The sequence below is a fragment of the Acinonyx jubatus genome, chromosome C2, assembly GCF_027475565.1.
Source record: "Acinonyx jubatus isolate Ajub_Pintada_27869175 chromosome C2, VMU_Ajub_asm_v1.0, whole genome shotgun sequence".
In the NCBI taxonomy this organism is placed as follows: Eukaryota; Metazoa; Chordata; class Mammalia; order Carnivora; family Felidae; genus Acinonyx; species Acinonyx jubatus.
Window position 1 is genome coordinate 6,373,244 of NC_069384.1, and position 24,563 is coordinate 6,397,806.

General features: G+C 38.6%; 1 protein-coding gene across 1 annotated transcript in view; it reads left to right on the forward strand.

Annotated features, from left to right (window-relative positions):
- Window positions 1–24,563, forward strand: part of BRWD1 (bromodomain and WD repeat domain containing 1) — a 130,192-nt gene that overhangs the window by 37,586 nt on the left and 68,043 nt on the right. Inside the window, exons 9-19 of the mRNA XM_027041600.2 lie at window positions 1,507–1,607; window positions 2,937–3,007; window positions 4,548–4,648; window positions 5,638–5,678; window positions 6,525–6,623; window positions 9,941–10,091; window positions 10,344–10,478; window positions 15,041–15,169; window positions 15,614–15,839; window positions 21,525–21,710; window positions 23,900–24,083. Of these exons, the coding sequence (XP_026897401.1) occupies window positions 1,507–1,607; window positions 2,937–3,007; window positions 4,548–4,648; window positions 5,638–5,678; window positions 6,525–6,623; window positions 9,941–10,091; window positions 10,344–10,478; window positions 15,041–15,169; window positions 15,614–15,839; window positions 21,525–21,710; window positions 23,900–24,083 (1,424 nt within the window). The remainder of the gene's footprint in view (window positions 1–1,506; window positions 1,608–2,936; window positions 3,008–4,547; window positions 4,649–5,637; window positions 5,679–6,524; window positions 6,624–9,940; window positions 10,092–10,343; window positions 10,479–15,040; window positions 15,170–15,613; window positions 15,840–21,524; window positions 21,711–23,899; window positions 24,084–24,563) is intronic.

Genomic DNA, 24,563 nt, shown 5'->3' on the forward strand with positions numbered 1-24,563 from the left:
ACCTCCCTTATAAAGTGTATAATCTTGGGAAATATCATAAAACATAATAAACCGTATCTCTCTGGGATGTTATAATGATGAATAATTATGTGAATAACCTAGAAAAATTGCTTCTCAACTCTTCTTTCCTGTTAATGGCTGTACTTTGTTTGCTAAGCTCCTTTGTGTTGAATGCCTGGTGAGTGAGCAGGTGTGTTTCCTTCTGCATGGCTCTCCTCCCCCACCCTGGGGGGAAGGAAGGGACTACTTCCTTGAAGTGAAGGTTCTTGGATTTAACTGGGTTGATTCTTGGTGGTTTGTCTTACCTGTTTCCTTTCAGTAAATACTGTACACTGTTGTCTGACAAATCTTTGCATTTTACTTGAGAACAGCATTTACCTCTTGCTCTTACTGGGTCCAGAGTCTCTACCATTTAACCCATTTCCCCACCACTTCCACAAACGAACACAGTAGTCCTATAGATATTTCCGTTGCTGTCATATACCACAGTCCCTCTCACTTTTGTACTTTGGTTCATATTCTTTTGCCTAATGTGTTTTTCTTGTTTTCTTCGTACCTTCCTTTCCATCTGTTAAGCCTTATTGGATGTCTCTGGTCCAAATTGATCTTACGTTATCTAGCTTGTTTGTGTAGCACAGTTGAATGCCCAGTTCTGAAGTTAACAGTATAATTGTTGTGTTTCCTTAGAATACTTTCATAGTTTTGTTTTTTAAATATTTGGATAATTGATCCACTTGGAATTTATCCTGGTCTATAGACTGAAGAATAGCTTCCAGATTGCTCTACGATTGGTAAATCATTTATGCTTTGATCCATCGTTTCCCCAACTGTTTTGAGACAACCCTTTATCTTAACTCTTCCATTAAGGGCCATTTTGGAGTTGATAATCTATTTTTCCATTGGTCATTCTGACCCTGTACCTACCATGCCCCATAGTTTTAATTATTGAGGCTTTGTGATAAGCTTTCATATTGGTAGGACCAACTCTTCACGCTCTTCACTTTCTCTTTGCAAAAGTTTTTCTCTTTATTCTTGTTAGTTTTGACAGTAATCTTTTATTGAGATTGCATGACATTTACAAATGAGAGATAGACCTTATTTTTGTAGGTTATGATTTTTCACTATACTGTCACCTGTATTTTGCAATGGTTATGTTTTACTTAAATTTGTGAGTTGAAATTAACTTTGAAAGGGGCGCCTGGGTGGCGCAGTTGGTTAAGCGTCCGACTTCAGCCAGGTCACGATCTCGCGGTCCGTGAGTTCGAGCCCCGCGTCAGGCTCTGGGCTGATGGTTCAGAGCCTGGAGCCTGTTTCCGATTCTGTGTCTCCCTCTCTCTCTGCCCCTCCCCCGTTCATGCTCTGTCTCTCTCTGTCCCAAAAATAAATAAACGTTGAAAAAAAAAATTAAAAAAAAAAAATAAAAAAGAAATTAACTTTGAAAAACCATTAAACTATGACTTTAGTAGGCACTTAGGAAACTGAATTGTATGTGTTGTTCTTTTTCAGTTTAGCCCAATGGCCAAAGGCTCCCAAAGATACATGGTCTCTACTGGTGCTGATGGGACAGTTTGTTTCTGGCAGTGGGATTTAGAATCCCTGAAATTCAGGTAGGTGGCTCTAATAGTGTAATAAGTTTTCTTTTCAACTTTTTTTTTTTTAACGTTTATTCATTTTTGAGAGAGTGCGTGTGTGCACACAAGCGCGGGGGAGAGAAACACACACACACACACACACACACACACACACACACATTCCGAAGCAGGCTCCGAGCCATCAGCGCAGGCCTGATGCAGGGCTTGAACCCATGAATTGTGAGATCAGGACCTGAGCTTAAGTCGGACGCTCAACAGACTGAGCCACCCAGGCGCCCAAGTTTTCTTTTTCTAATGTTACAGTTTAGTCTAATGAGATGAAGTCTGATTATAAAGTGAAGTTGTGTATTGTGGTTGCCTTTTTACTTTTTACTATTTACAGCATTAGTGCCTTATTGACTGTGTACTGTTTGCAATGTACTGTTTGGATGGTTGGATAGGTAAAAGAATCATGTTCTTCTATCTTAGAGGGCACATTCTATGGGGGAAAAAAGTGAGATCATATGCGAAACATCTTGAAAAATGTTAGAAGTGTATAATTGGACGTGTAGTCAGAAATTTAGGCAGGATTACTGAAGAGTCAGAAGACCTGGGTTGTAGATCTGTGCTGTCCAGGTACCCGCCAGCCGCATATGACTGGTGAGCACTTCACGTGTGTCTGGTGCAGTCGAGGAGCTGAATTATTAATTTCAGTTTAAAACCTGATACTTGATTCAGGTATTATAAAACCTTTAAGCGTATTTCAAACAACTTGAGTATGTGAATTAAGGTTTTATGAAATCTGAATACAGATCCGGTGTCTTTGGTGAAGAGATACAGTATGCGTGCCGTATGTTCTGGAAGATTTCAGAGATGTGATATGAAAAGAATCTAGAGTTCTCATTAATGTTTTTATTAATATCGATGTGATATTTTGGATATATTGGGTTAAATGAAAGAAAACTAATCTTTTTACATTTAATGTGGCTCCGATAAAAATGCAGAGTTACACCTGGGGCTTGCATTGTTTCTGCCGAGTGGCGCTGTCCCCTGGTGGTTGTGTTCCCCGTCCTACAGCCTTGATGGCGGGTTCACTTGCATTCTGGGTTTTAGTCCCCTCAGCTACAAGACCGGGGCTGGTAGGTCTGCTCTTGCTGTGTGGTAGTGTTCTTGTGAACATAGGGATTGAACAGTCTTCCAGTACCCATCCAGCTGTAATATTATTTGCAGAGATACTTGACATACTGTGAGGTGCTTCATAAATAAGGTCATACTATTTAAATGTGCTAGATTCAAACCAGTATTCTGAACCCTGTTAATGTGTTAAACTAATGAGTTCTAAAACGACATCTTCTTCTTTTCAAGTCCACGTCCCCTGAAGTTCACGGAGAAGCCTAGACCAGGTGTTCAGATGCTTTGTTCTTCTTTTAGTGTTGGTAAGATAACTTTAGTCATTCTTTTTTTCTTAGTTTTATTTTAGCCTTTATTGAATGGCCACAGTATTGCTTAGAGCCTTTCTCAGATGGATAGTAGATGACTTAGGTTTAATCTATGATGTTTATTTAATTAACTTTTTTCTTGTCTTTCACTGTCCCATTCTGCCACTCTCTGATTTTTAATGGCCATCAGAGTCTGTGATAGACGAGCTGGCAGAAGGAGGCTTAAGGCATCCATGTGTCCGTGGTGAGATACACCAAAACTGATTCTCTTTAACAGGCTGCACTGTGTACTTTGATAGTTTGAATTTGTTTTCCACACATCCTGGTGAAATCATTTCCGCATTTTCTTTTCTTACACAGTGAACTTGGGTAGTAGTTTTTCTTTTTAGGCGACGTCAAAAACTTCCCCCCATGAGTCTGGAAACTTGAATGAGTGAACTTGTATTCTGAAGCGAGGTGTGGGTGTGTGAGGTTCTTTCGAAAGCAGAGCCCCTTTTGTCAGTCATCTTTAGACTAGTAGCACATAGGGTCATTGCCCAGAGTTTGTAAGGCAGTGGGAGATAGTGAATATTTCCGGGTTGAATTACTTTTTAAATTAAAGTCCCATCTGATTTATGTGGTTTTTGTTTTGTTTTGTTTTCAACACCACCAAACAATTCTGTATCTAGCACCAGCTGGGTGTCCTACAGTTCGTTCAGTACCGTTCTGACACTGTCTACCTAAAGAATAGTGTGAGATCCCACGGGTGAAGAGCTCAGTCCTACAAGACTCCCCCTGTCCCAGATCATGTTGTCACCTGTGCTCAGACTCATGGGCTAAAGATCGGAGGTTCCCACAACACCCTCCTTGGGTCTGATTATTCTGCTAGAACAGCTCACAGAACCCAAACATTTTACTTACTAGATTTCCAGCTTATTATAAAAGGATATAATTCAGGAACAGCCAAATGGAAGAGACACAGAGGATAAAGTGTGTGGGATGGGGCACTCTCTAAGCATGCCACACGTCCCCAAATCTTCACGTGTTCACCAACCTGGAAGCTTTCTGAACTCTTTCCTTTTGGGTTTTTATGGAGGCTCTATTAGGTACAGTTGATTAAATCATTTGTGATCGATTTAACTCCCCCTCCCCCCCACTTCTCGGAGGTCAGGGGAGCCCTCTGATCACACGGTTGGTACTTCCGGCAGTCAGCACCCCCATTAATGTGAACTTTGTTAATGTGAGTTCTGGTGTGGTTGAAATGGGTTTGTTATGAATATCAAGATACTTTTATCAGTGTTGTCACTTAGGAAATTCCAAGGGTTTTAGGAGCTCTGTGCCAGAAATAGGGATGAAGACCCAGTATGTATTTTTTATTATAAATTCCAACATCGCTCTGCATTATATTAAAGTCTTTATGTAATGAGTTATAAAATGGATCTGTTGAGATAAACTTAGTTTTGGAATAAGAGATTTTGCTTAATTTGATACAGAAATTTGGTTTGTTTGGATATTTGTTACAAACCCAAGTTTTTTAACCTTGACGTTTTTATTGCAGGTGGTATGTTTTTAGCCACAGGTAGTACTGATCATGTAATCAGAATGTATTTTTTGGGTTTTGAAGCACCTGAAAAAATCGCGGAACTTGAAAGCCACACGGTAAGTACTCATGTTATAAAATTCTGTAGATTAATTGTTAATATTCCTTTAAAAAAATTTTTTTTAACGTTTATTTATTTTTGAGACAGAGAGAGAGCATGAACGGGGGAGGGTCAGAGAGAGAGGGAGACACAGAATCTGAAACAGGCTCCAGGTTCTGAGCTGTCAGCGCAGAGCCTGACGCGGGGCTCGAACCCACGAACTGCGAGATCGTGACGTGAGCTGAAGTCGGACGCTTAGCCGACTGAGCCACCCAGGCGCCCCAATCGTTAATATTCCTGTTGGTACATGGTCAAATATTGCTAACGAAATTGTTCTTGATTTTAATTTTAGATATAGGAGGGATTGCATGTATAAAGGTGAAGGATATTACTGACAAGTATGTGACAGTGCTAATATTTTGTGGTGGTTATTTCAGCTTTAAGTGACAGTTTGGGTGGGGTTAGTTTCAAGGGGACTACTCTTCTTAATCACACTAATTAAATCAGAATGCTCTTTTATTAATGTGTAGTAAGATAGATAGCTCTCAGGATTCTAGAATACTGGTCAGTGGTCAGGTTATCTTTTTTTCCTGTAGGAAGTTCTGTGAAGTTATTTGATAAACAGATCCAGATTACTTTAAAGGGAAAAACATTTTGAACCTAAATAATCATCAAAGTGAATGGGACTTGTTTTCAACTGTTAAAACCTTTATGTTTTGATCACTTTCCACATGTGAATTTTTACACAGATGTAATTCATTGTAAATACAGTTTTAAATTTAGAATGAAGTCTTCTTTTTTTAATAGTCTCGTTAGATTCACATTAGGTTTTTGCACCTAAATGTAAGATACGTGTTTGAATGATGAAGCTAAGCAGCACAGATTCTCGTTCTTGTGCTAAACCAGATGTGTTTCTAGCTCTAAAATGGAGGGGGTTTTTTGCTTTGTTTACAAATAAGAGGGTTGATCACTTTTCTGTTTGTTTTGTGCCCCCCTCCCCCCCTTTAGGATAAAGTTGATAGCATCCAATTTTGTAACAATGGTGATCGGTGAGTAAGGGTTTTTGTGTTTGTGAGTGGGTTTTTAGGCAAACATACTGTGCTGCATAGTAGTGCAGCTAATACATTGCCTTGCAAATTGCAGGTACTTAGTAGTAATTGTATGAATTGAATGAAATGTGTCTGTGGGGGTGTGGGGAGGGACACATTAAATGCAAGTGTTTAGAATTGTAGCTTTTACCAGCTCCTATGACCAAAAGTAGCTTTCCTTAACTCACTACTGGCTAAGTGTTTGATTTGCAGGAAAATTAGATGTAAAGATAATAAAATTCCTGATGTTTGAGTAGTTAAAAAAAAAAAATCTCTTCTAATCAACCACTGTGATGTGTCATGTGACAGAATTGTCACTTAAATTATATACTCTCTTATGGTCCCAAGTGTCTTTCAGGTGCCTTTCCTAAACTGTGGTTTTTACTACTTTCTCTTGTTAAAAGATTGATGTATTTTTACATAGTGGCCAACGTGAATTAGCTTGAGTGTAAAGATGCTAAAATGGAGCTTTTGCTCTTACTGATTTTCCCACACACACACCTTTAATTCTTCCTAGTTATTTTTCCTTGTCCAGGTACTTCTTGCACATTGTCTTCTCAAAACTCCATCTATTTGACAAGCTATTGAATGAGTTTGAAATGTGCATTAACTCCATAGGGCCAGGCAAATTACAGCAAACCAATTTTTCCCATTCAGATAAGCTCTGAATCCCTGTCTTTCGAGATAACACCTCTGCATTTACTTGCGGTCAGAATAGCTACATTAAAAGTGTTCTGCCTTGTGATTTTATCTGTAGTTCTTAGTGGCATGTTTGTGAGCATAAGATCTTTTTCTGAATATTTTAAGGTTCTTAAGTGGTAGCAGAGACGGAACAGCACGGATTTGGAGATTCGAGCAGTTGGAATGGAGAAGCATTTTATTGGATATGGCGACCAGAGTCTCAGGGTAAGTGGAAGCAGGTGCATTGTAATTACTTGGTCCTTCTCTCCCTGGTGGTTGACTGCTGTGTTCAGGGGATTGGAGCCACTTCCTGTTAGGAAGAGCAGTGATCTAAATGAATGGCTGCTTCCTGCATATCTGATAGATACATAAGATATGTAAATCTCATTTTTCCCAAAGAATTGATGCTTACATTTATGTTTCTGGTACACTGCCTGCTGTAGGGTAGCCATGTCAAAGGTTTTATCAGTTTTTCTGAGAAATGTTTCACATTTAGTCCTTTGGAAATCCTCATGTCTGCTTTATTTTTAGTAATTGTAGGGGAAATTAACTCATTCTCTGCTGTGTCTCAAACAGTTCTAATTTGGTTTCCAAATAAATGAGATATTAACATTTTTGTGAAATGATCTGTGGTAGGGAATGGAAGCAAGATGTACTGGAAATCTGATAATCCTTGTTCACAAACAAATCACACCATTACCATGATTGAAAAATGATCCGTCTGGATACTCAAAAGCACCTTAGTGTGGGAGTGAATACTGTTAGTCCTTGATTGGTTGAAATAGTGAAGGTTATTTCACTATTAAGAGGATAATTTGAAATCACACTCACCTATGAAAAATTATTTTATTAAGCAAAATACGAACATCGATGTAAAAACTTCAGTATAGAAAGTTTCACTGAGACAGAAAACTGCTCAGTTTTCTTGTTGCCTTGGAGAGCACTTTGCCTGAAATCCCCCCCATGGTGGGAATTGTCTTTTCTCATTTAAAGTTTTACCTCTTTCCAGTCTTGAAAAACAGAGTTTTCTGTATGTAAGAATTAATGGGTATATTCGTTTTAGTGTTCTAATCTTGGGTGATCAACTTGGTGAAGGACAAAATGTCTGTTGGTTCAAAGCTATTAACAGGTGAATGCTTTTAGTTTAAAGTGAAGCATGGATGGGGAGCCCGGGTGGCTCGGTTGAGCGTCCCATTCTTGGTTTCTGCTCAGGTCCTGATCTCATGGTTCATGGGATCAAGCTTGGCATCAGGCTCTGTGCTGACAGTGCAGAGCCTGCTTGGGATTCTCTCTTTTCCTCTCTCTCTGCCTCCCCCCCCCCCCCAAAATAAATAAATAAACTTAAAAAATAAAGTGAAGCATGGAGTCTTTGCCTTTACTCCATTTTGCCTCTTGTGTTACACTTTTCCCTAACCAATCTAGTTAGGATTATTCTCTTGTCTGTGTTCCATTGTGCTTATATAGAGAGATACTATGGGATACTTCTTCCATATTCTTATGGTGGTTTTCTTTAATTACAATGTATGTTTGTGGCACAAGGACACTCAGATCATTGGAACAGAATAGAGAACCCAGAAATGGACCCACAAAGGTATGGCCAACTAAGCTTTGACAAAGTAGGAAAGAATATCCAATGGAATAAAGACAGCCTCTTCAGCAAGTGGTGCTGGGAAAACTGGATAGCGACATGCAGAACAGTGAACCTGGACCACTTTCTTACACCATACACAAAAAGAAACTCAAAATGGATGAAAGACCCAACTGTAAGACAGGAAGCCATCAGAATCCTTGAGGAGAAAGCAGGTAAAAACCTCTTTGACCTCGGCTGCAGCAACTTCTTACTCGTCTCCAGAGGCAAGGGAAACAAAAGCAAAAATGCACTACTGGGATCATCAAAGTAAAAACCTTCTGCACAGCAAAGGAAACAGTCAGCAAAACTAAGAGGCAACCGACAGAATGGGAGAAGATATTTGCAAGTGCCATATAAGATAAAGGGTTAGTATCTAAAATTTGTAAAGAACTTCTCCAACTCAACACCCAAAAGACAAATAATCCAGTGAAGAAATGGGCAGACGACACGAATAGACACTTCTCCAAAGAAGACATCCAGATGGCCGTCCGACATATGAAAAAATGGTCAGCATCACTCATCATCAGGGAAATACAAATCAAAACCATAATGAGATACCACTTTATACCTGTCAGAATGGCTAACATGAACAACTCAGGCACAACAGATGTTGGCGAGGATGTGGAGAAAGAGGATCTCTTGCACTGCTGGTGGGAATGCAAGCTGGTGCAGCCACTCTGGAAAACAGTATGGAGGTTCCTCAAAAAATTAAAAATAGAACTACCCTATGACCCAGCAATTGCACTACTAGGCATTTATCCAAGCGATACAGGTGTGCTGTTTCGAAGGGACACATGCACCCCCATGTTTATAGCAGCACGATTGACAATAGCCGAAGTGTGGAAAGAGCCCAAATGTCCATCGATGGATGAATGGATAAAGAAGATGTGGTGTATATATACAATGGAGTATTACTCGGCAATCAAAAAGGATGAAACCTTGCCATTTGCAACTACATGGATGGAACTGGAGGGTATTCTGCTAAGTGAAATTAGAGAAAGATAAACATCATATGACTTCACTCATGAGGACTTTAAGAGACAAAACAGATGAGCACAAGGGAAGGGAAGCAAAAATAATATAAAAACAGAGGGGTACAAAACATAAGAGACTCTTAAATATGGAAAACAAACTGAGGGTTGCTGGAGGGGTTGTGGGAGGGGCGGTGTGCTAAATGGGTAAGGGGAATTAAGGAGTCTACCCTTGAAATCATTGTTGCACTATATGCTAACTAATTTGGATGTAAATGAAAAAAAAACTAAAAAAAATGTTATGTTTATAATTTCTTGGGATGTATTCTCTGATTTCAAACGCAGCTAGGCCTTACCCTATCTCTGTGTATTACAAGTATATTTTACAGAGAGACTTTGCATGTCATGTTCATAAAGGCTGCAAATCATTGCAGGTGTTTGTGTCCAGGCCTTTCTTGCCAAGAGAGCCTGTAGGAACCGCCTGTAGGGCACTGTAAAGGGATGAGTACAGTTTTACGTACAGTTAAACAGATTGAATATCTGTATGTCAGGCACTTTTCTAGGTGCTGGGGATGTGAAGATGCTTTCCTTCTTTCTGTTTTCCTAAAATTTCTTGTCATCTTCTCTGGAGAGAGAAACAACTTTATTGCTGATAGGGCTTGATGTCAGGGGAAGGGAATAATAAAAGGGGGAGAGAGAAAAAGCTTTGCCTTTATGAGCAGTGGTGGTGTCCTAACATCTGCCTTCATTCAGACTCAACTGTTTCTAAGTCATCCCCTCCCTGTCCCATTTTTGCCATAATCTGTTTATAGATAATCTGCTGTGGGTCAGATGTGTATCAGACATATGATGATGTATATACATGAACTAGATTACTTTTTGCTATTTTCGTATTGATTGTACCATTCAAATGAATTTACACATTGTGTGTTTTTTCATAGGGACTTATCTTTGGAAGAGGAAAGGTTTATGAAACCCAAAGTAACAATGATAGCTTGGAATCAGAATGATAGCATTGTTGTCACAGCCGTGAATGATCATGTCCTTAAAGTGTGGAATTCTTACACTGGACAGCTGCTTCATAACTTACTGGTAAATAGTTTTTATACAATATAACAAATCAAGATTTTTTTGAACTGTAATTTGATTTTTGAAAGTATAAAATTAATACACAGTATGTTCCATTGATATTATTAAATGAGTAGAAATTTGTGTTTATACTAATATAAATCACTGTCATTAACACATTTTTAAAAGCCCTTACGTACTACAGCAATACGGGTTTTTAATTTGAAAGTTCAAGCTTGCGAACTCTCCTTAACTATATGATTTTGTTGAATAAAGGGACATGCTGATGAAGTCTTTGTCTTGGAGACGCATCCCTTTGATTCCAGAATTATGTTATCTGCAGGACACGATGGCAGCATATTTATATGGGATATTACAAAAGGCACCAAGATGAAACATTATTTTAATATGGTAAGCGAGGTGTATCTTCACGTATGCTTGCATTGCTTTCACGTGTCTGGATTATGATGGTTGGCCAGAAACTGATCTGTGTGTTTCGGCAGTTTATATTTCTAGCAGTCAGGATACTTAAAGACTAATAAATATCCAACAGCCATATGTATTTACACTGTGTAACTGGGTCACATGAAGGAAAGATTTTCAAAAGCTATTAATTTAGCTCTCTATATGTGTGAATGTGTTTGAATTTGTTTAAATTGGCAAAGTTACATTCATTGTATATAACTTTTTCACTAAATTTATTGAATACTTTGTAGTAAAAAATAATAGTAAAGTCATCTAGGAAATCACAAACATTGTTGGGTTTTTCCAGCCTTTTTTCTTTTTGCACATGGAATATTCTAAAACCAAATTAGGATCCTATTACATATTTTTTAGAATTTCTCATCTACAACCACAAGATAGTTACCAAAACCAGCAAATTTAACATTGATAAAGTAGCATTATATAATCCATATTCAAATTTTGTCAGTTGTCCTAGTAATGTCTTTTTAGTTATATTTTGCCCCTTGAAACAGTGTTTAAATAGTTCAGGATCATGAATTACATTAAGTGGCTGTATGTTTCTAGGTTTCTTTTTGTTTTTAAACTTTTTTTTTAATGTTTATTTTTGAGAGACAGAGCATGAGTGGGGGAGGGACAGAGAGAGAGGGAGACACAGAATCCAAAGCAGGCTCCAGGCTCTGAGTTGTTAGCACAGAGCCCAGTGTGGGGCTGGAACTCATAAGCTGTGAAATCATGACCTGAGCCAAAGTTGGACGCTCAACTGACTGAGCCACCCAGGTGCCCCTATTTCTAGATTTCTTTATTCTTCAACAATTCTTCCTTCTTTTTTTCTATTTCCCACGTTGTAACTTTTTTGATGAGTACAGGCAAGTAATGTTACAGAACATCTATTTTTTTGTCTGATGTTTCTTTATGATTTGATTCTGTTAATACTTCTTTTTGGTGGTGATAATTAAAAAAAGTTTTTTTTTTAACATTTATTCATTTTTGAGAGAGACAGAACGCGAGTGGGGGAGGGGCAGAGAGAGGAAGATACAGAATCCAAGGCAGGCTCCAGGCTCTGAGCTGTCAGCACAGAGCTCAATGCTGAGCTCGAACCCACAAACTGTGAGATCATGACCTGAGCCTAAGTCGGACACTCAACTGACTGAGCCGCTCAGGTGCCCCTTAGTGGTGATAATTTTAAATATTTGGTAAGGTGGTAGTTGCCAGGTTTCCCCACTATAAAATAGTTGTTTTTCCTCTTTGTAACTATTAAACTTATTTTTTCAGGAGGTATTTTGGGACTCTGTAAATATCCTATTCCTCATTAAATTTTCACTTACAAACATTAGTATCCGGTGCTATTTTTTTTTAATATAACCAACATAACATTTATTGGATTAGGAGAAACCATGGCAAGTTACTGCATGATTTGGAACATGAAAATAAGTATTGTGAATCCCTGAACAGAAATAACTAATTGACCAAATATCCGTTGCTCTTACCAGACTCTGAGTAACGTTAGCATGAACAAATGCATAAACGAGTCAGTAAACAGATGATGAACGGGCTGTGCTTTCCTCATTGTGAATAGTGAAAACTGGTTCAGTTGTTGAGGGTGAGTGAGGGCCCTTAGATCAGTAAGGCTGTCCGGGGTCCTGCAGGAATAGCCACATCATGAGTGATGGTGTTTCGTTTTTTACATTTATTTATTTTCGAGAGACAGAGACAGAGTGCGAGCAAGGGAGGGGTAGAGAGAGAGGGAGACACAGAATCTGAAGTAGGCTCCAGGCTCTGAGCTGTCAGCACAGAGCCCGATGCGGGGCTCGAACTCATGGACCGAGAGATCATGACCTGAGCCGAAGTCAGACGCTCAACCAACTGAGCCACCCTGGTGCCCCCGAGTGATGGTTTTTAATGGCATTATTCTTTCCATATTTATTAGTTGGCATTCTTGCATAGTTTTGTAGTCTTTTTTCATTTTACATAGAATGTTTTCCAAAATCTTAAATGTATTTAAAGAATTTGCAGTTGTATTTTTGACTGTAACTTCAGCCTTTCTCAGAAAGTTCCATATGTAGTGAACTTAACTGTTGTTGAGTGTTTAAGTGGTTTTTGAATATCCTGGTCCATGGCTGCTTATGTAGATCCATGATTATTTCCTTAGGGTAAATTCTGAGGTCGTTACTGTGTAAAAGAGTTTCTGTGTTGTTAAGACTATTGACTGATACACATGTGAGATGTTTTATAAAATTACTGTACAATTCATATTGAGTTTCAGTTCAAATTGTAATTCATTTTGGAGGCAGTCTAGTAGCAGGGTAGATAGATGAGTGGTTCTTAGATCTTTGATTGAAGGCCATCTGAGTCCATGTGTTTTGTGTTTTTTAACCTTAAAATTTTATTTCAGTATGTTTATTTTGGATAATTCTTGACAAATAGTTATATGCATTATTATATTTATTACCATAAAATGCACTTAAAAAACTCAAACAGTATGGTCAAACTGAACATGTGTTACTAGCCATCTCTGAAAATTACATCTCTGTGGGTTTGAATTATTGGAAAAATAAGTCTTTCCAGCAGTTTTTCTGTGGTCTTAAAATTTATAGGTGGCTCTATTTTCTTAATTATTCTTTAAAACTCATTAAGAATATTACTCCCTGAGGGGCACCTGGGTAGCTCAGTCGGTTGAGCATCTGACTTCAGCTCAGGCCATGATCTCAGTTTGTGAGTTCGAGCCCCACGTCAGGCTCTGTGCTGACAGCTCAGAGCCTGGAGCCTGCTTCAGATTCTGTGTCTCCCTCTCTCTCTGTTCTTCCCCTGCTCACATGCTGTCTCTCTCTCAAAAATAAATAAAGATTAAAAAAAAAAACCCAAAAAACATTACTCCCTGCATTTAACTCATCAGAACAGAAAACTACATTAATTCAGGTTTTAAGCAGAATATAAGCTAAACAGTTTGTGAGCCAAAGAAGTCTCAAGTGCGCAACAATGATCTTACTTTTGGTGAGACACCCAGACTTTGCTGTGTATACAGAGTTCTTCTTACCTTCACTGTTCAGCTGAGAGCTCCCAATTCTCTGTTAGATTACTTAGGATTGTAAATTACTGACATTACAAGATTTCATGAAATAGATAATAATCTTTAATGTGACATTGAATTGCTGTGCAATTGAATTGCATTGAATTGCAAAATGCAGGTTGCATTTTGTCAGGAATCACTGGAGGATTCTTCAAACTACAGGTAGAAACCCAAGTCTGGCTTACTCTGCTTAGATAGGTTGGCCTGCTCAGGAAAACTTCCTTTTCAGCAGGTACCTTAGCAAAACTTTTATTGCACTTAGGTCTCCGCGTATGACAGGAGAGTAGCTGCCAACATCTTTGACCTATAAGCCAGGGGTCCCTACCTCTACTTAGACTTGGAGGTTCCAGGCCACGATGCCAAGTGGTGCCAGGATGTGGGTTGGGCTGTAGAGGTGTCTCCTTGAAGGACTGTGTGGGTGAATCTCTATTCCTGTGTTTTCATAAAAAATTAATAGAAAAGTATTTCTATACCATTTGTTCCTTTTTATGTTATGAGACAACACAAATTTGTATATGTATTATGTGGATACATAATAGGTCAGTGCCCTAAATAGCCCAGGAACTTAATTTTTAAATTTGTTAATCGGTGCCCATTTGTGCGTGGTATAGCAGTTGTAAAGTGCTTCTGATTTTCAAGCAGGTATTTGGGCATGGTGTAAGTTTGTTTTGGCAGTTAGTGGGTGGATGGTTCATCTTCCAACACTGATCAAACCTGGCATAAAGTTTACTTATTAGAAAGTTACAGGCTCAGACAACAACCATGCATGCAATAGCGATATGCTGTCAGCGAAACAACTCCTCTAACTATAAATTGGTAGTGCTAACCTAATATAATTACAGCTGAAGAGCAAGAATAAAAATTTAAAAGCAGTCTGTTTAAGGCAATATTCATGATGTAATTGGAGCATCCTTCCTGAAATTTGTGGTAGTTTGAAATGAAGTAGGTTTAGGCATTTATATGTGCACCTTTGTGACTTGGTAGGATTACACTTTTGCATACAGTGGTCAGACATCTTAGGGGAAAGTTTAAACTCCAGAGAAGTACTGATTTTAGTTCATGAATACCATACTTCATTGATCTTTAATCATTTATCTTGTGGGTTATTAGTAGCCTTTTGCTATGTATTGAAACAGAAGTTTATGAAATTGCTTGTCATTTTCACTTCTAAGAAATTAAAGCCTTTACTTCGAATTGGCTTATGATCTTTCATTCTGTCATTTTGAGAACTCCTTGGAATACCTTTTGAGATATTTTTCTAGGCTAGTGGAATTAGAAGTGAATTTTATTTTCTGAAAATACATGTGCTTCATGCAAAATTTGTTTTTAAAAATTTTCTTTGAGAAGTGATGTGTTTGTAGCAGGAAATTGGCAGCAAACAGTTGATAAAGCAAAAGCGCTTGTACAGAATTGGTTATAACCTTTTCTCTCTGCTTCCTAGATTGAAGGACAAGGACACGGAGCTGTTTTTGACTGTAAATTTTCACAGGATGGACAGCATTTTGCCTGTACAGATTCTCACGGACACCTTCTGATATTTGGGTTTGGATGCAGCAAGCCATATGAAAAGGTCTTTTGTTTTTTATTTTTTGGTAGCATTTTTAACCACTTAAAAAATGTTTTCATTGCAGTGTAGTTAACATACAGTGTCGGCTACATTAGCTTCAGGTACACAGAGTAGTGACTCAGCAGTTCTGTCTGTTACGTGCTCATCAAGAGAAGTGGACTCTTAATCCCATTCACTTACTTCCCTCATCCCCCGCCCACCTCCCCTCTGGTAATTATCTATTTGTTCTCTATATCAAGAGTCCGTTTTTTGGTGTGTCTTGAAAAGGTCATTCTTAATACTTTCTTATAGTAGTAAAATAAGTAGTAACAGTATTTTGAAAATGGGTTAGGTGTATTGATTTGGTTTCCAATTGTAAATTGGTTTTTCAGATTATAAATGTTTAATATTTGTATTCTTTAACATATATAAACCCCAAAATGTCAATCTGTAAACTTCTTTTTTCAGATTCCTGATCAGATGTTCTTCCATACCGACTATCGACCACTGATTAGAGATTCTAATAATTATGTCTTAGATGAGCAAACTCAGCAGGCTCCTCACCTTATGCCTCCACCGTTCTTGGTAGATGTAGATGGAAATCCTCATCCAACTAAGTATCAGAGATTAGTGCCAGGCCGAGAAAATTCCGCAGATGAACATTTGGTTCCACAGCTAGGCTATGTGGCAACAAGTAAGTGCAAAGTCTTTTTTTTTTTTTTTTTTAAATGTAAAAAATAGTATACAGAACTCATGTACTTTCAGATTCACAAGTTACTATTTTGCAATATTTTATCATTCTATCTCTAGATACATATAATTGTTTTTAACCATTTGAGACTTAAGTTGGACTGCATGTTCATTTATCTCTAAATTGTCAATATGTGTTTTCTGAGAACACAGGTATTCTCGTATGTAACCATAGAGAGTTACCAAAAGCAGGATATTTAACACTGATACAGTATTAAATACATATACACAAATCTATTGTTTGTAATCAAATTCTGTCTGTTATTCTAATATCTCTTAAAGCTTTTACTGTTCTCCCCTGATGTGGATTTCAGTATGGGACTGCACGTTAAATTTATCATTGATAACGTTCAGGTTGCACAGTTTTTGGCAGAATACAGAATGGAATAAATGATGTTGTAGCCTTCCTGGAGCATCACGTCAGGATGCTTGCTTCTGATTGTGTTTTGTCCAAATGTTGGGGTAATGTTGTCTTTGAAAACTTGGTTAAGGTGGTGCCTGCCTGCCGAGTGCACTTTCTCCACTATAAAGAAGAAATGTGTGGGGAGATAGGAGACAAATAATCAGGCTGTACTAAACTTTACCCATAAGTTTTAGGATCCACTGATGGTTTCTGCCTGAATCAGTTGTTGTTATGAAGGTTGCAGAATGGTTGTTTCCTAACTCTGTCGTCATTGCATCTACATTTTATTAGCCTTCCTTTTATATATTTACGTAGTTCATTAAGTTTTAATATGGACTTAGAGGTTATTATATAGTGGGTTATAATCCATAACGGCCATTATTTTGTTGTTCATAGTAATTTTAGATTTGAGTGTCAGAGTCTCAGGCTGAGTGTTGTTCCCTTTCTGAGTCCCTTGAACACTTCTTTACTTTCTGGCACAAGATGTTTGAGTCCCGTCTTGTACTTTGCCTGTCCTCGTCAAGGGCAGAGTTTTTATTTTGTTTTTTTTTGTTTGTTTGTTTTTTGTTTTTTGTTTTTTTTGTATCTGTTCCCAGCAGTGTCTCCATACAGATGTTATTAAGGAAAGAAAAAAATGCTTATGTTTTGTTGGGATGAGGATTGATTTACTAAAACACCAGTTATAGTTAAGGCTAAGACGTAATGTAGATCACTGTATGTTTACTGTTTCAAATGTTTATTTTTTGTTAGTTTAATTGAAGTATAGTTCACATACAATAAAATTCACCAATTTCAAGTGTACAAGTCAAGTGAGTTTTGGCAGATGTTAAGCAGTCACGTAACCACCACTACATTCAGGGTCCCCAAAAGTTCTGTTGGACTTATTTGGAGTCTTCTGGTCCTTTGTAATGACTGTTCTGTTTTGTCACTTTATTTTGTCTTTTTAAGGAATTTTATATAAATGGAATTGTGCGATATGAAATCTTTTGTATCTGGCTTCTTTAATTTAGCATGATGCCTTTTTAAAAATTAAAAAAAAATTTTTTTAATATTTATTTTGAGGGAGAGAGAGACAGAACACGAGGGGGGAGGGGAAGAGAGAGAGGGAGACACAGAATCCGAAGCAGGCTCCAGGCTCTGAGCTGTCAGCCCAGAGCCCGATGCGGAGCTTGAACTCAGGAACTGTGAGATCATGACCTGAGCTGAAGTTGGACGCTTACCCAACTGAGCCACCCAGGCACTCCCGCCTTGCCATTTTTTTTTTTTAATGTTTATTTTTGAGAGAGAGAGTGAGCATGAGTGAGGTAGGGGCAGAGAGAGAGAGAGAGGCAGACACAGAATCCAAAGCAGGCTCCAGGCTCTAAGCTGTCAGCACAGAGCCCAGTGCAGAGCTTGAACTCATGAAATCATGACCTGAGCCGAAGTCGGACACGAAACCGACTGAGCCACCCAGACACCCCAGCATGGTGCCTTTTTAAAAATTTTTAAAATTTGAGGTGCCTGGGTGCCTCGGTCTAGTGTCTGGCTCAGGTCACGATCTCATGGTTTGTGAGTTCAAGCCCCTCGTCAGGCTCTGTGCTGACAGCTCAGAGCCTGGCACCTGCTTTGGATTCTCTGTCTCTTTCTCTCTCTGCCCCCCCCCCCCCCGCCCCACTTGTGCACGATCTGTCTCTCAAAAATAAACAAATGTAAAAAAAATTTTTAATTTAAAAATTTTATCTTTATTATTATCATTATCATTATTATTAATATTTTTGGGGTGGGGAGAGAGAATGGGTGCATGTGAGTGGGGAAGGGGGCAGAGAGAGAGGGGGAAGAGAGTATCTTAAGCAGGCTCCAAGCTTAGCATGGAGCCTGACACAGGGCTCAATGCCACAACCCTGGTATCATGACCTGAGTGGAAATCAAGATTCTGATGCTCAGCTGCTCAACCGACTGAGCCACCTAGGCGGCCCAACATGGTGCTTTTGAGATTCATTTTTGTTGTTGCACATATCAGTTGTTTGTTCCTGTTTGTTGATAGTACACCACTGTATGCATATACCCTCACTTATCCCTTTACTAACATTTGACAGACGTGACTTTTTTCCATTCGGGGTTATTAATAAGGAGTGCTAAAATATCTATCATGTGGGTTCGTCTTATTTCTCTTTTTGGTTCTATTTTATATATATTTTAAAGTTCTTTTATTAGGTGCAGACACATTTCAGATTGTCTTCTTGGTGAATTAATTCCTTTATCATTATGAATTGTTCCTTTTTCCTTGGTAGTATTTCTTCTTTTGAAGACTATTTTTTTGTTTCTAGTTTTGTTTTGTTTTTAATGTTTGTTTATTTATTTATTTATTTATTTATTTATTTATTTATTTATTTAGAGAGAGCATGAGAGTGTGCGCTCATGAGCCAGGGAGGGACAGAGAGGGAGAGAGAAAATCGCAAGCAGGATCCACACTGTCAGTACAGAGCCTGATAGGGGCTCAAACCCATGAACCTTGGGATCATGACCTAAGTTGAAATCAAGAGTCAGATGCTCAACTGACTGAGCCATCCAGGCGCCCCTATTTCTTTGTTTTGTATCAATATACTAATCCAACCAATTTTGATTAGTATTGTCATGGTGTGTCTTTTCAGTTTTTATAGCCAGTTTGTTTCTTTATATTAAAACCGATTTCTTTCAGGCACCAATCCAGTCTGACAACCTATCTGTTAATTGAAAAATGTAGACCATTTACATTTAATATAACTATTAGCATGGTCAGGGTTAATTCTCTACCATTTTGCTGTTTTTTTCTCTTTATCCTTTCTGTTCTTTATGCCATTCTTCTTTTTTTCCTGCCTTGTTTGAAATTACTTTTTAGTATTTCATATTATCTTCACTAATTAATGGCTTACTGGCAATACTTGTTTGTTTTAGTTATTTTTAATGGTTGCTGTAGGACAAGAATTGCCAGTGTGTGATTTGCAGACCTGTAGTTTTATCCATGACCTTTTTTGTGGGGTCTTCAAGTTCACAACTATTTTCATAATAATATGGAAATATCAGTTACCTTTTTTTATAGTGTTGACATTTGCACTGATGATACAGAGGCAATGGTGTGTAAAACTTCTGGCACCAAAGCACTAGCAGTCATTGTATTCTTCATTGTGTTGAACACACATTTAAATATTCTGAGTTTTAAAATTGGAAGTATGCATTAAACAATTCTGCTGTGTATTCTGAAGTTTCTTTATTCAGGCTGTTGGGAACATGGACTATTTCCAGCTCAGTGAGAGCTCTGGGAATTTTTGGGGATACTGCTTTTTCATGTTTTTTCCCCTAGTATGGTAGAGTTTTACCCAGTGTGTGCACATATCATTATTTAGTCAAATAATCGATTGAACCTCACTGTACATCTCTGAGCTTTCTGTAGAATTCATTCTTCTCTGATGTTCAGCCCTGCGTATTGTTGTCTTTCCCTCTGCTCCCAAGCTCTGATCTCTGTCTCCTTCACTCAGTGAGACCTCTGGATGCTGTTTGGGTTTCCTCTTCTGGAAGCTGCTTCGAGGCTGTTCCCCAGAGTAATCAAAAGGCTAGACTCCATTGTTTATCTTCTCTTGGGGATTGCAGTCCTGTGTATCTGTTGTCCAGTTTCTGAAAACCCTTGTTTTTCCAGGGTTGTTGTACTTTCCAGTGGGAGGGCAGTTCCTGTAGCACATAAGCCTTCATGTTAATATTTCAGTGTTTGAATAGCATTATGCCAGCTAGAAACAGTTATTCTGATGATATTTGCCAAGTTATATATAAATATTCTGTGCTGTGAAAGAAAAGTTATATAGACTATGGGATTTTGCAGGGAGGAGGAGAGGACTAGAAGTCTCCTTTTCTACTGTTTTCCCTTTGGTTCCGTGTTGTGGTCTTAGGAATCTTTGTTCCCAATTCAAATTAAAATCTTTTTATCTTTTTAGATTAGGGCTCCTCTTTTTCCTTTCTAGCTCATGTTTTGAAACTATTAAAAAATGTTAGTGGTTTTAAGACAGTCTTAGTTATGATATTTAACTCTTGTAAGTTCTTTATTTATTGCCATGGTAAATGGAGATGTTATCCATGAGATATAAGGGACTCTAACTCAGGTAGTAGGATGCAAATAAATTGCCAGATCCCACAACGATCTTACACTTTTTATCCATTAATACTAACTGAACCTGTTAGGTGAAAAATAAACAAGCAAAGGGGCGTCCGGGTGGCTCGTCAGTTGAGCCTCCAACTTCGGCTCAGGTCACGATCTCACGTTTCACGGGTTTGAGCCCCTTGTTGGGCTCTGTGCCGACAGCTCAGAGACTGGAGCCTGCTTCGGATTCTGTGTCTCCCTCTGTCTCTGCCCCTCCCCTGCTTGTGCTCTGTCTCTCTCTCAAAAATAAATAAAAACATAAAAAAAGAGAAAAAATAGAGAAGCAAAGACACTTAAAAAAATCTGATTTTGTAGTTGAGGAATTACGTGTACTGGCTATGCTAAAAGCATAAAAGAGCACCTAAAAGAGCAAGTTCAGCTTAGCGGGAGAGGCAGGTGTAGTATAGCTGCAGTTTGTTGAATAGTATTATTCTTTTTGTTTTATTTAAAAAAAAAATTTTTTTAACGTTTATTTATATTTGAGACAGAGAGAGACAGAGCATGAACGGGGGAGGGGCAGAGAGAGAGGGAGACACAGAATCCGAAACAGGCTCCAGGCTCTGAGCTGTCGGCACAGAGCCTGACGTGGGGCTCGAACTCACAGACCGCGAGATCATGACCTGAGCTGAAGTCGGCCGCTTAACCGACTGAGCCACCCAGGCGCCCCTCTTTTTGTTTTATTAGGAGAGTAGAGGAGAAGTCACACATTGTTGCTCTGGTCTCGTCAGAGACCTTGCAAATGAGAGTTTAATGAAACCTATCTTCTATAAGGTGAGGGTAGGGTAGCATTAGTGTGAAACAGCAAAATAAAGCTTCTACAGAAGCGTGTTTCTGTTTGCTCACTTCAGGGGTTTCAGAGGCTCTATGGAGGTTTTTGTGCTGTTGGGTATAAAGAAGGGCTTTGTTTGTTTTGAGTCTTTCGTGTGTCTCAATTAGTTATAAATATATAGGATATCTTTAATTGCTTATTTTTGAAAAGAAATCTGAGAATTGCTAATGATAACTTTAATTGCACTCTACTGAGTTTGTTTTCCTGTTCGTGTGTATTATGATTTTGTATTCATTCATTGAATTCACAGGCGATGGAGAGGTGATTGAACAAATTATAAGCCTCCAAACCAATGATAATGGTGAACGCAGCCCCGAGTCCAGTGTTCTTGATGGGATGATAAGACAGTTACAGCAGCAGCAGGATCAGAGACTGGGAGCAGATCACGATACCGTTCCAAGTGGACTTCCCAGTGGGGAAGAAACACCCCGAAGAGGTAGGATAGATGAGAGCTATTGCGTCTTAACATGACTGAAATCTAAGAGGAAATGAAGTCACTGTCCGGTACATGCAGTGAAAAATTTTCAGCAGTGTGCTTTTACAGCTTAGGTAGCAGTAGCCTGGAGGGAACTTCATTAGGCTTTTGTAAAGTTGATGTGCCAGCAAATGGACATTGAATTTTCAAGTACTTGGAAGTTTATTGAAACTTTTTTTTTTTGCTCCTAAATAAGAGTATTTACAAAATTATATTAAATGAGTAAGGAACAAAGTATTTTTTTTTTAAAGGGAAAACTACAGTTGTAGGTTTCCCTTTAAATACTTTTAATTAACAGGGTGCCTGGGTGGCTCAGTCGGTGAAGCGTCTGACTTCGACCCAGGTCATGATCCTACGCTTCGTGGGTTGGAGCCCCACATCAGGCTCTGTGCTGACAGCTCGGGGCCCGGAGCCTGCTTCGGATTCTGGGTCTCCCCTCTCTCTGCCCCTCCCCTGCTTACACTGTGTCTCTCTGTCTCCCAAAAATAAGTATTTAGAAAATTAATACTTTTAATTAAAAAAAAATTAGTTGGGTAGAGCACTAAATGTTTCTTCTGGAATCGGAAGGCTTGAAATGAATTTGTAGGGCGAAGTTCTTGAGACTGGCATATGATAGTAATATAGTTCCTCAGTGGGGGAACTCCTCTTGAGGAGCAGGCAGTTGTTCAGCAAATGGAAACTCCTTCTGGGGAAGATAAATGCCTGTGGAATGTTAGAGAAGCCTTGAGTACCACAAAAATCATCCCTGCTGTGTCATACCTGCATGGGTTACTTGGCCACAAATTTCAGTATCATTTTTGCCAAATGTTTCTTCCTGTCTACGTAAAAGAAAAATTCTCCAACAGGCAGGTTAAATATTTTAGGCAGGAATACCGCACAGTTGATGCATATGCGTTCTTCTCAGCTTTGCTTTTTCCCCTCGATGATATATTCTAGAAATCACTTCAGATCCACTCATAGCGCTTCCTCATCCATTTTCGTAGCATCATGGTACTCCACGGTGCGGAATAACAGTCTTTGTAATGAATCTGTTTATGACCACTTGAGTTCTCATGTGATGATATGAGACCCTGTGCACATGTTTTCTTCACAGTGTTGGAGAATAATAGTATTACTCGAGCATTCAGATTTAGAATTTATTGTTGGTTCTGAATTCAAAACATGTTTCTTAAATGGCAGTTTGTTTTAATGTAAATGTTTGAATTTACACGTTCACTCTGCCTTTTAGGCAGAGTATGGTGTGTCGTGCAATGCAAATTGGTTCACATTTGATTGGTAAACAGAATGCTGTAGCTAGAAGAAGGCAGGGGTGTGTTTAGCCACGTGGATTTTGCCCTGGGCAAGGAGAGCTGGCAGAGGTGAAGAAGAATGTTATAGCCTCCTGCAGGCAAGGATACAGCCCCCAGTTTCTCTGTTGCATTAATAGCAGAAGTCCCTTCCTCCAGTGTTTTAAGAAAACAAGCACTTTACCTGGGACACCTGCCACCACGCTGGTCTCCGTCCTCCATCCAGCTGACTTTCAGCTTGTGAGAAGTTGCCCTGTCTCCTGTGGCCCACCTAATCAGCTCTGCACAGGCTTAGGGCTCACTAAGCCTTGTTATCTGTGTTGCCTTGTCATCCACTCTCTTAGCTCTAATTCAGGTGCGGCCAGCATTGCCCTGCTCTGCATTTTGTTGAAGTTTTGATACCCACTCTGGCAGCTAGCCTGCCTGAGTGGCTCAGATTATCTCTTAAAGTCACAGGTAATGTTGTTCGAACTCTTGTTATAGAGCCACCACAGTTTGAGGAGGCTCTCTGCAATGCTAATTTTTCCAAAAAGATGTGTTTTTAGTGTATGGTTCTGAAAAAGGCAAGGAAGGGTTTTACGAATGCAAATATAGCATTATAATAGAAAATATCTATGCATTAAAAAATTCCAGAAAGTCTAGTAATGGAAATTGAAGTGAATAGATGTTTGTTCTGTGTTCTGTATATTGATCTTAGTCTCATTAGGATACTTTCTGACAAAGCGTTTTGGATTTGTAGTTTTGGTTTGTATCTTTATTTTTGGTTTGTGTCTTACTGGGTGGAGTGTATATGCTTATTATGTGTTAAATGCATATTAGATTGAAATTTCTCTCGGAATCCGTTTTGACGTTTCTTTTTTGTAGGTTTTAGAAGACTGAGCTTAGACATCCAGTCCCCTCCAAATATTGGTCTGCGTCGTAGCGGACAAGTGGAAGGTGTTCGTCAGATGCATCAGAATGCTCCACGCAGTCAGATTGCTACTGAGCGTGACCTGCAGGCTTGGAAACGAAGAGTGGTTGTACCAGAGGTACCACTAGGCATATTTAGGTTTGTTTTAGGATATCTCTTAATATTGTTTCTTTTTACAAAAATATATCTATGTGGTTATTTACACCTTTTTTTTTTTTTTTAACCCCATTAGTGGTGTAAATAATCACGTAAGTATATTTTAGTAATGGGTTGGAATCTGGTTTACTTGTGGTAGGAAAATGTTGAAATTGTTCTCAAAGTTTTTACTGTGGTTACTTTTTTTGTAAATTGTTTTTCGTATTCCTGTTCCATCTTTACAAATACCTGCTTTTGTCCCTTTATTGTTATTTTGAAATAAATCCCAGGTATATAATTTTGTTTAAAAATATGCCTAAAAGATACACATATATATATATCTAAAAGATCAGGGATTGTTTTCAGTTATTACCACAGTGCTATTGTCATACCTTAGAAAAATAATTCCTCAGTAGAACCAAATGTCCAGTGTTTAAATTTCCAATTGTCTCATGTCATAAATGTTTTTAGTTTTTTGCAAGA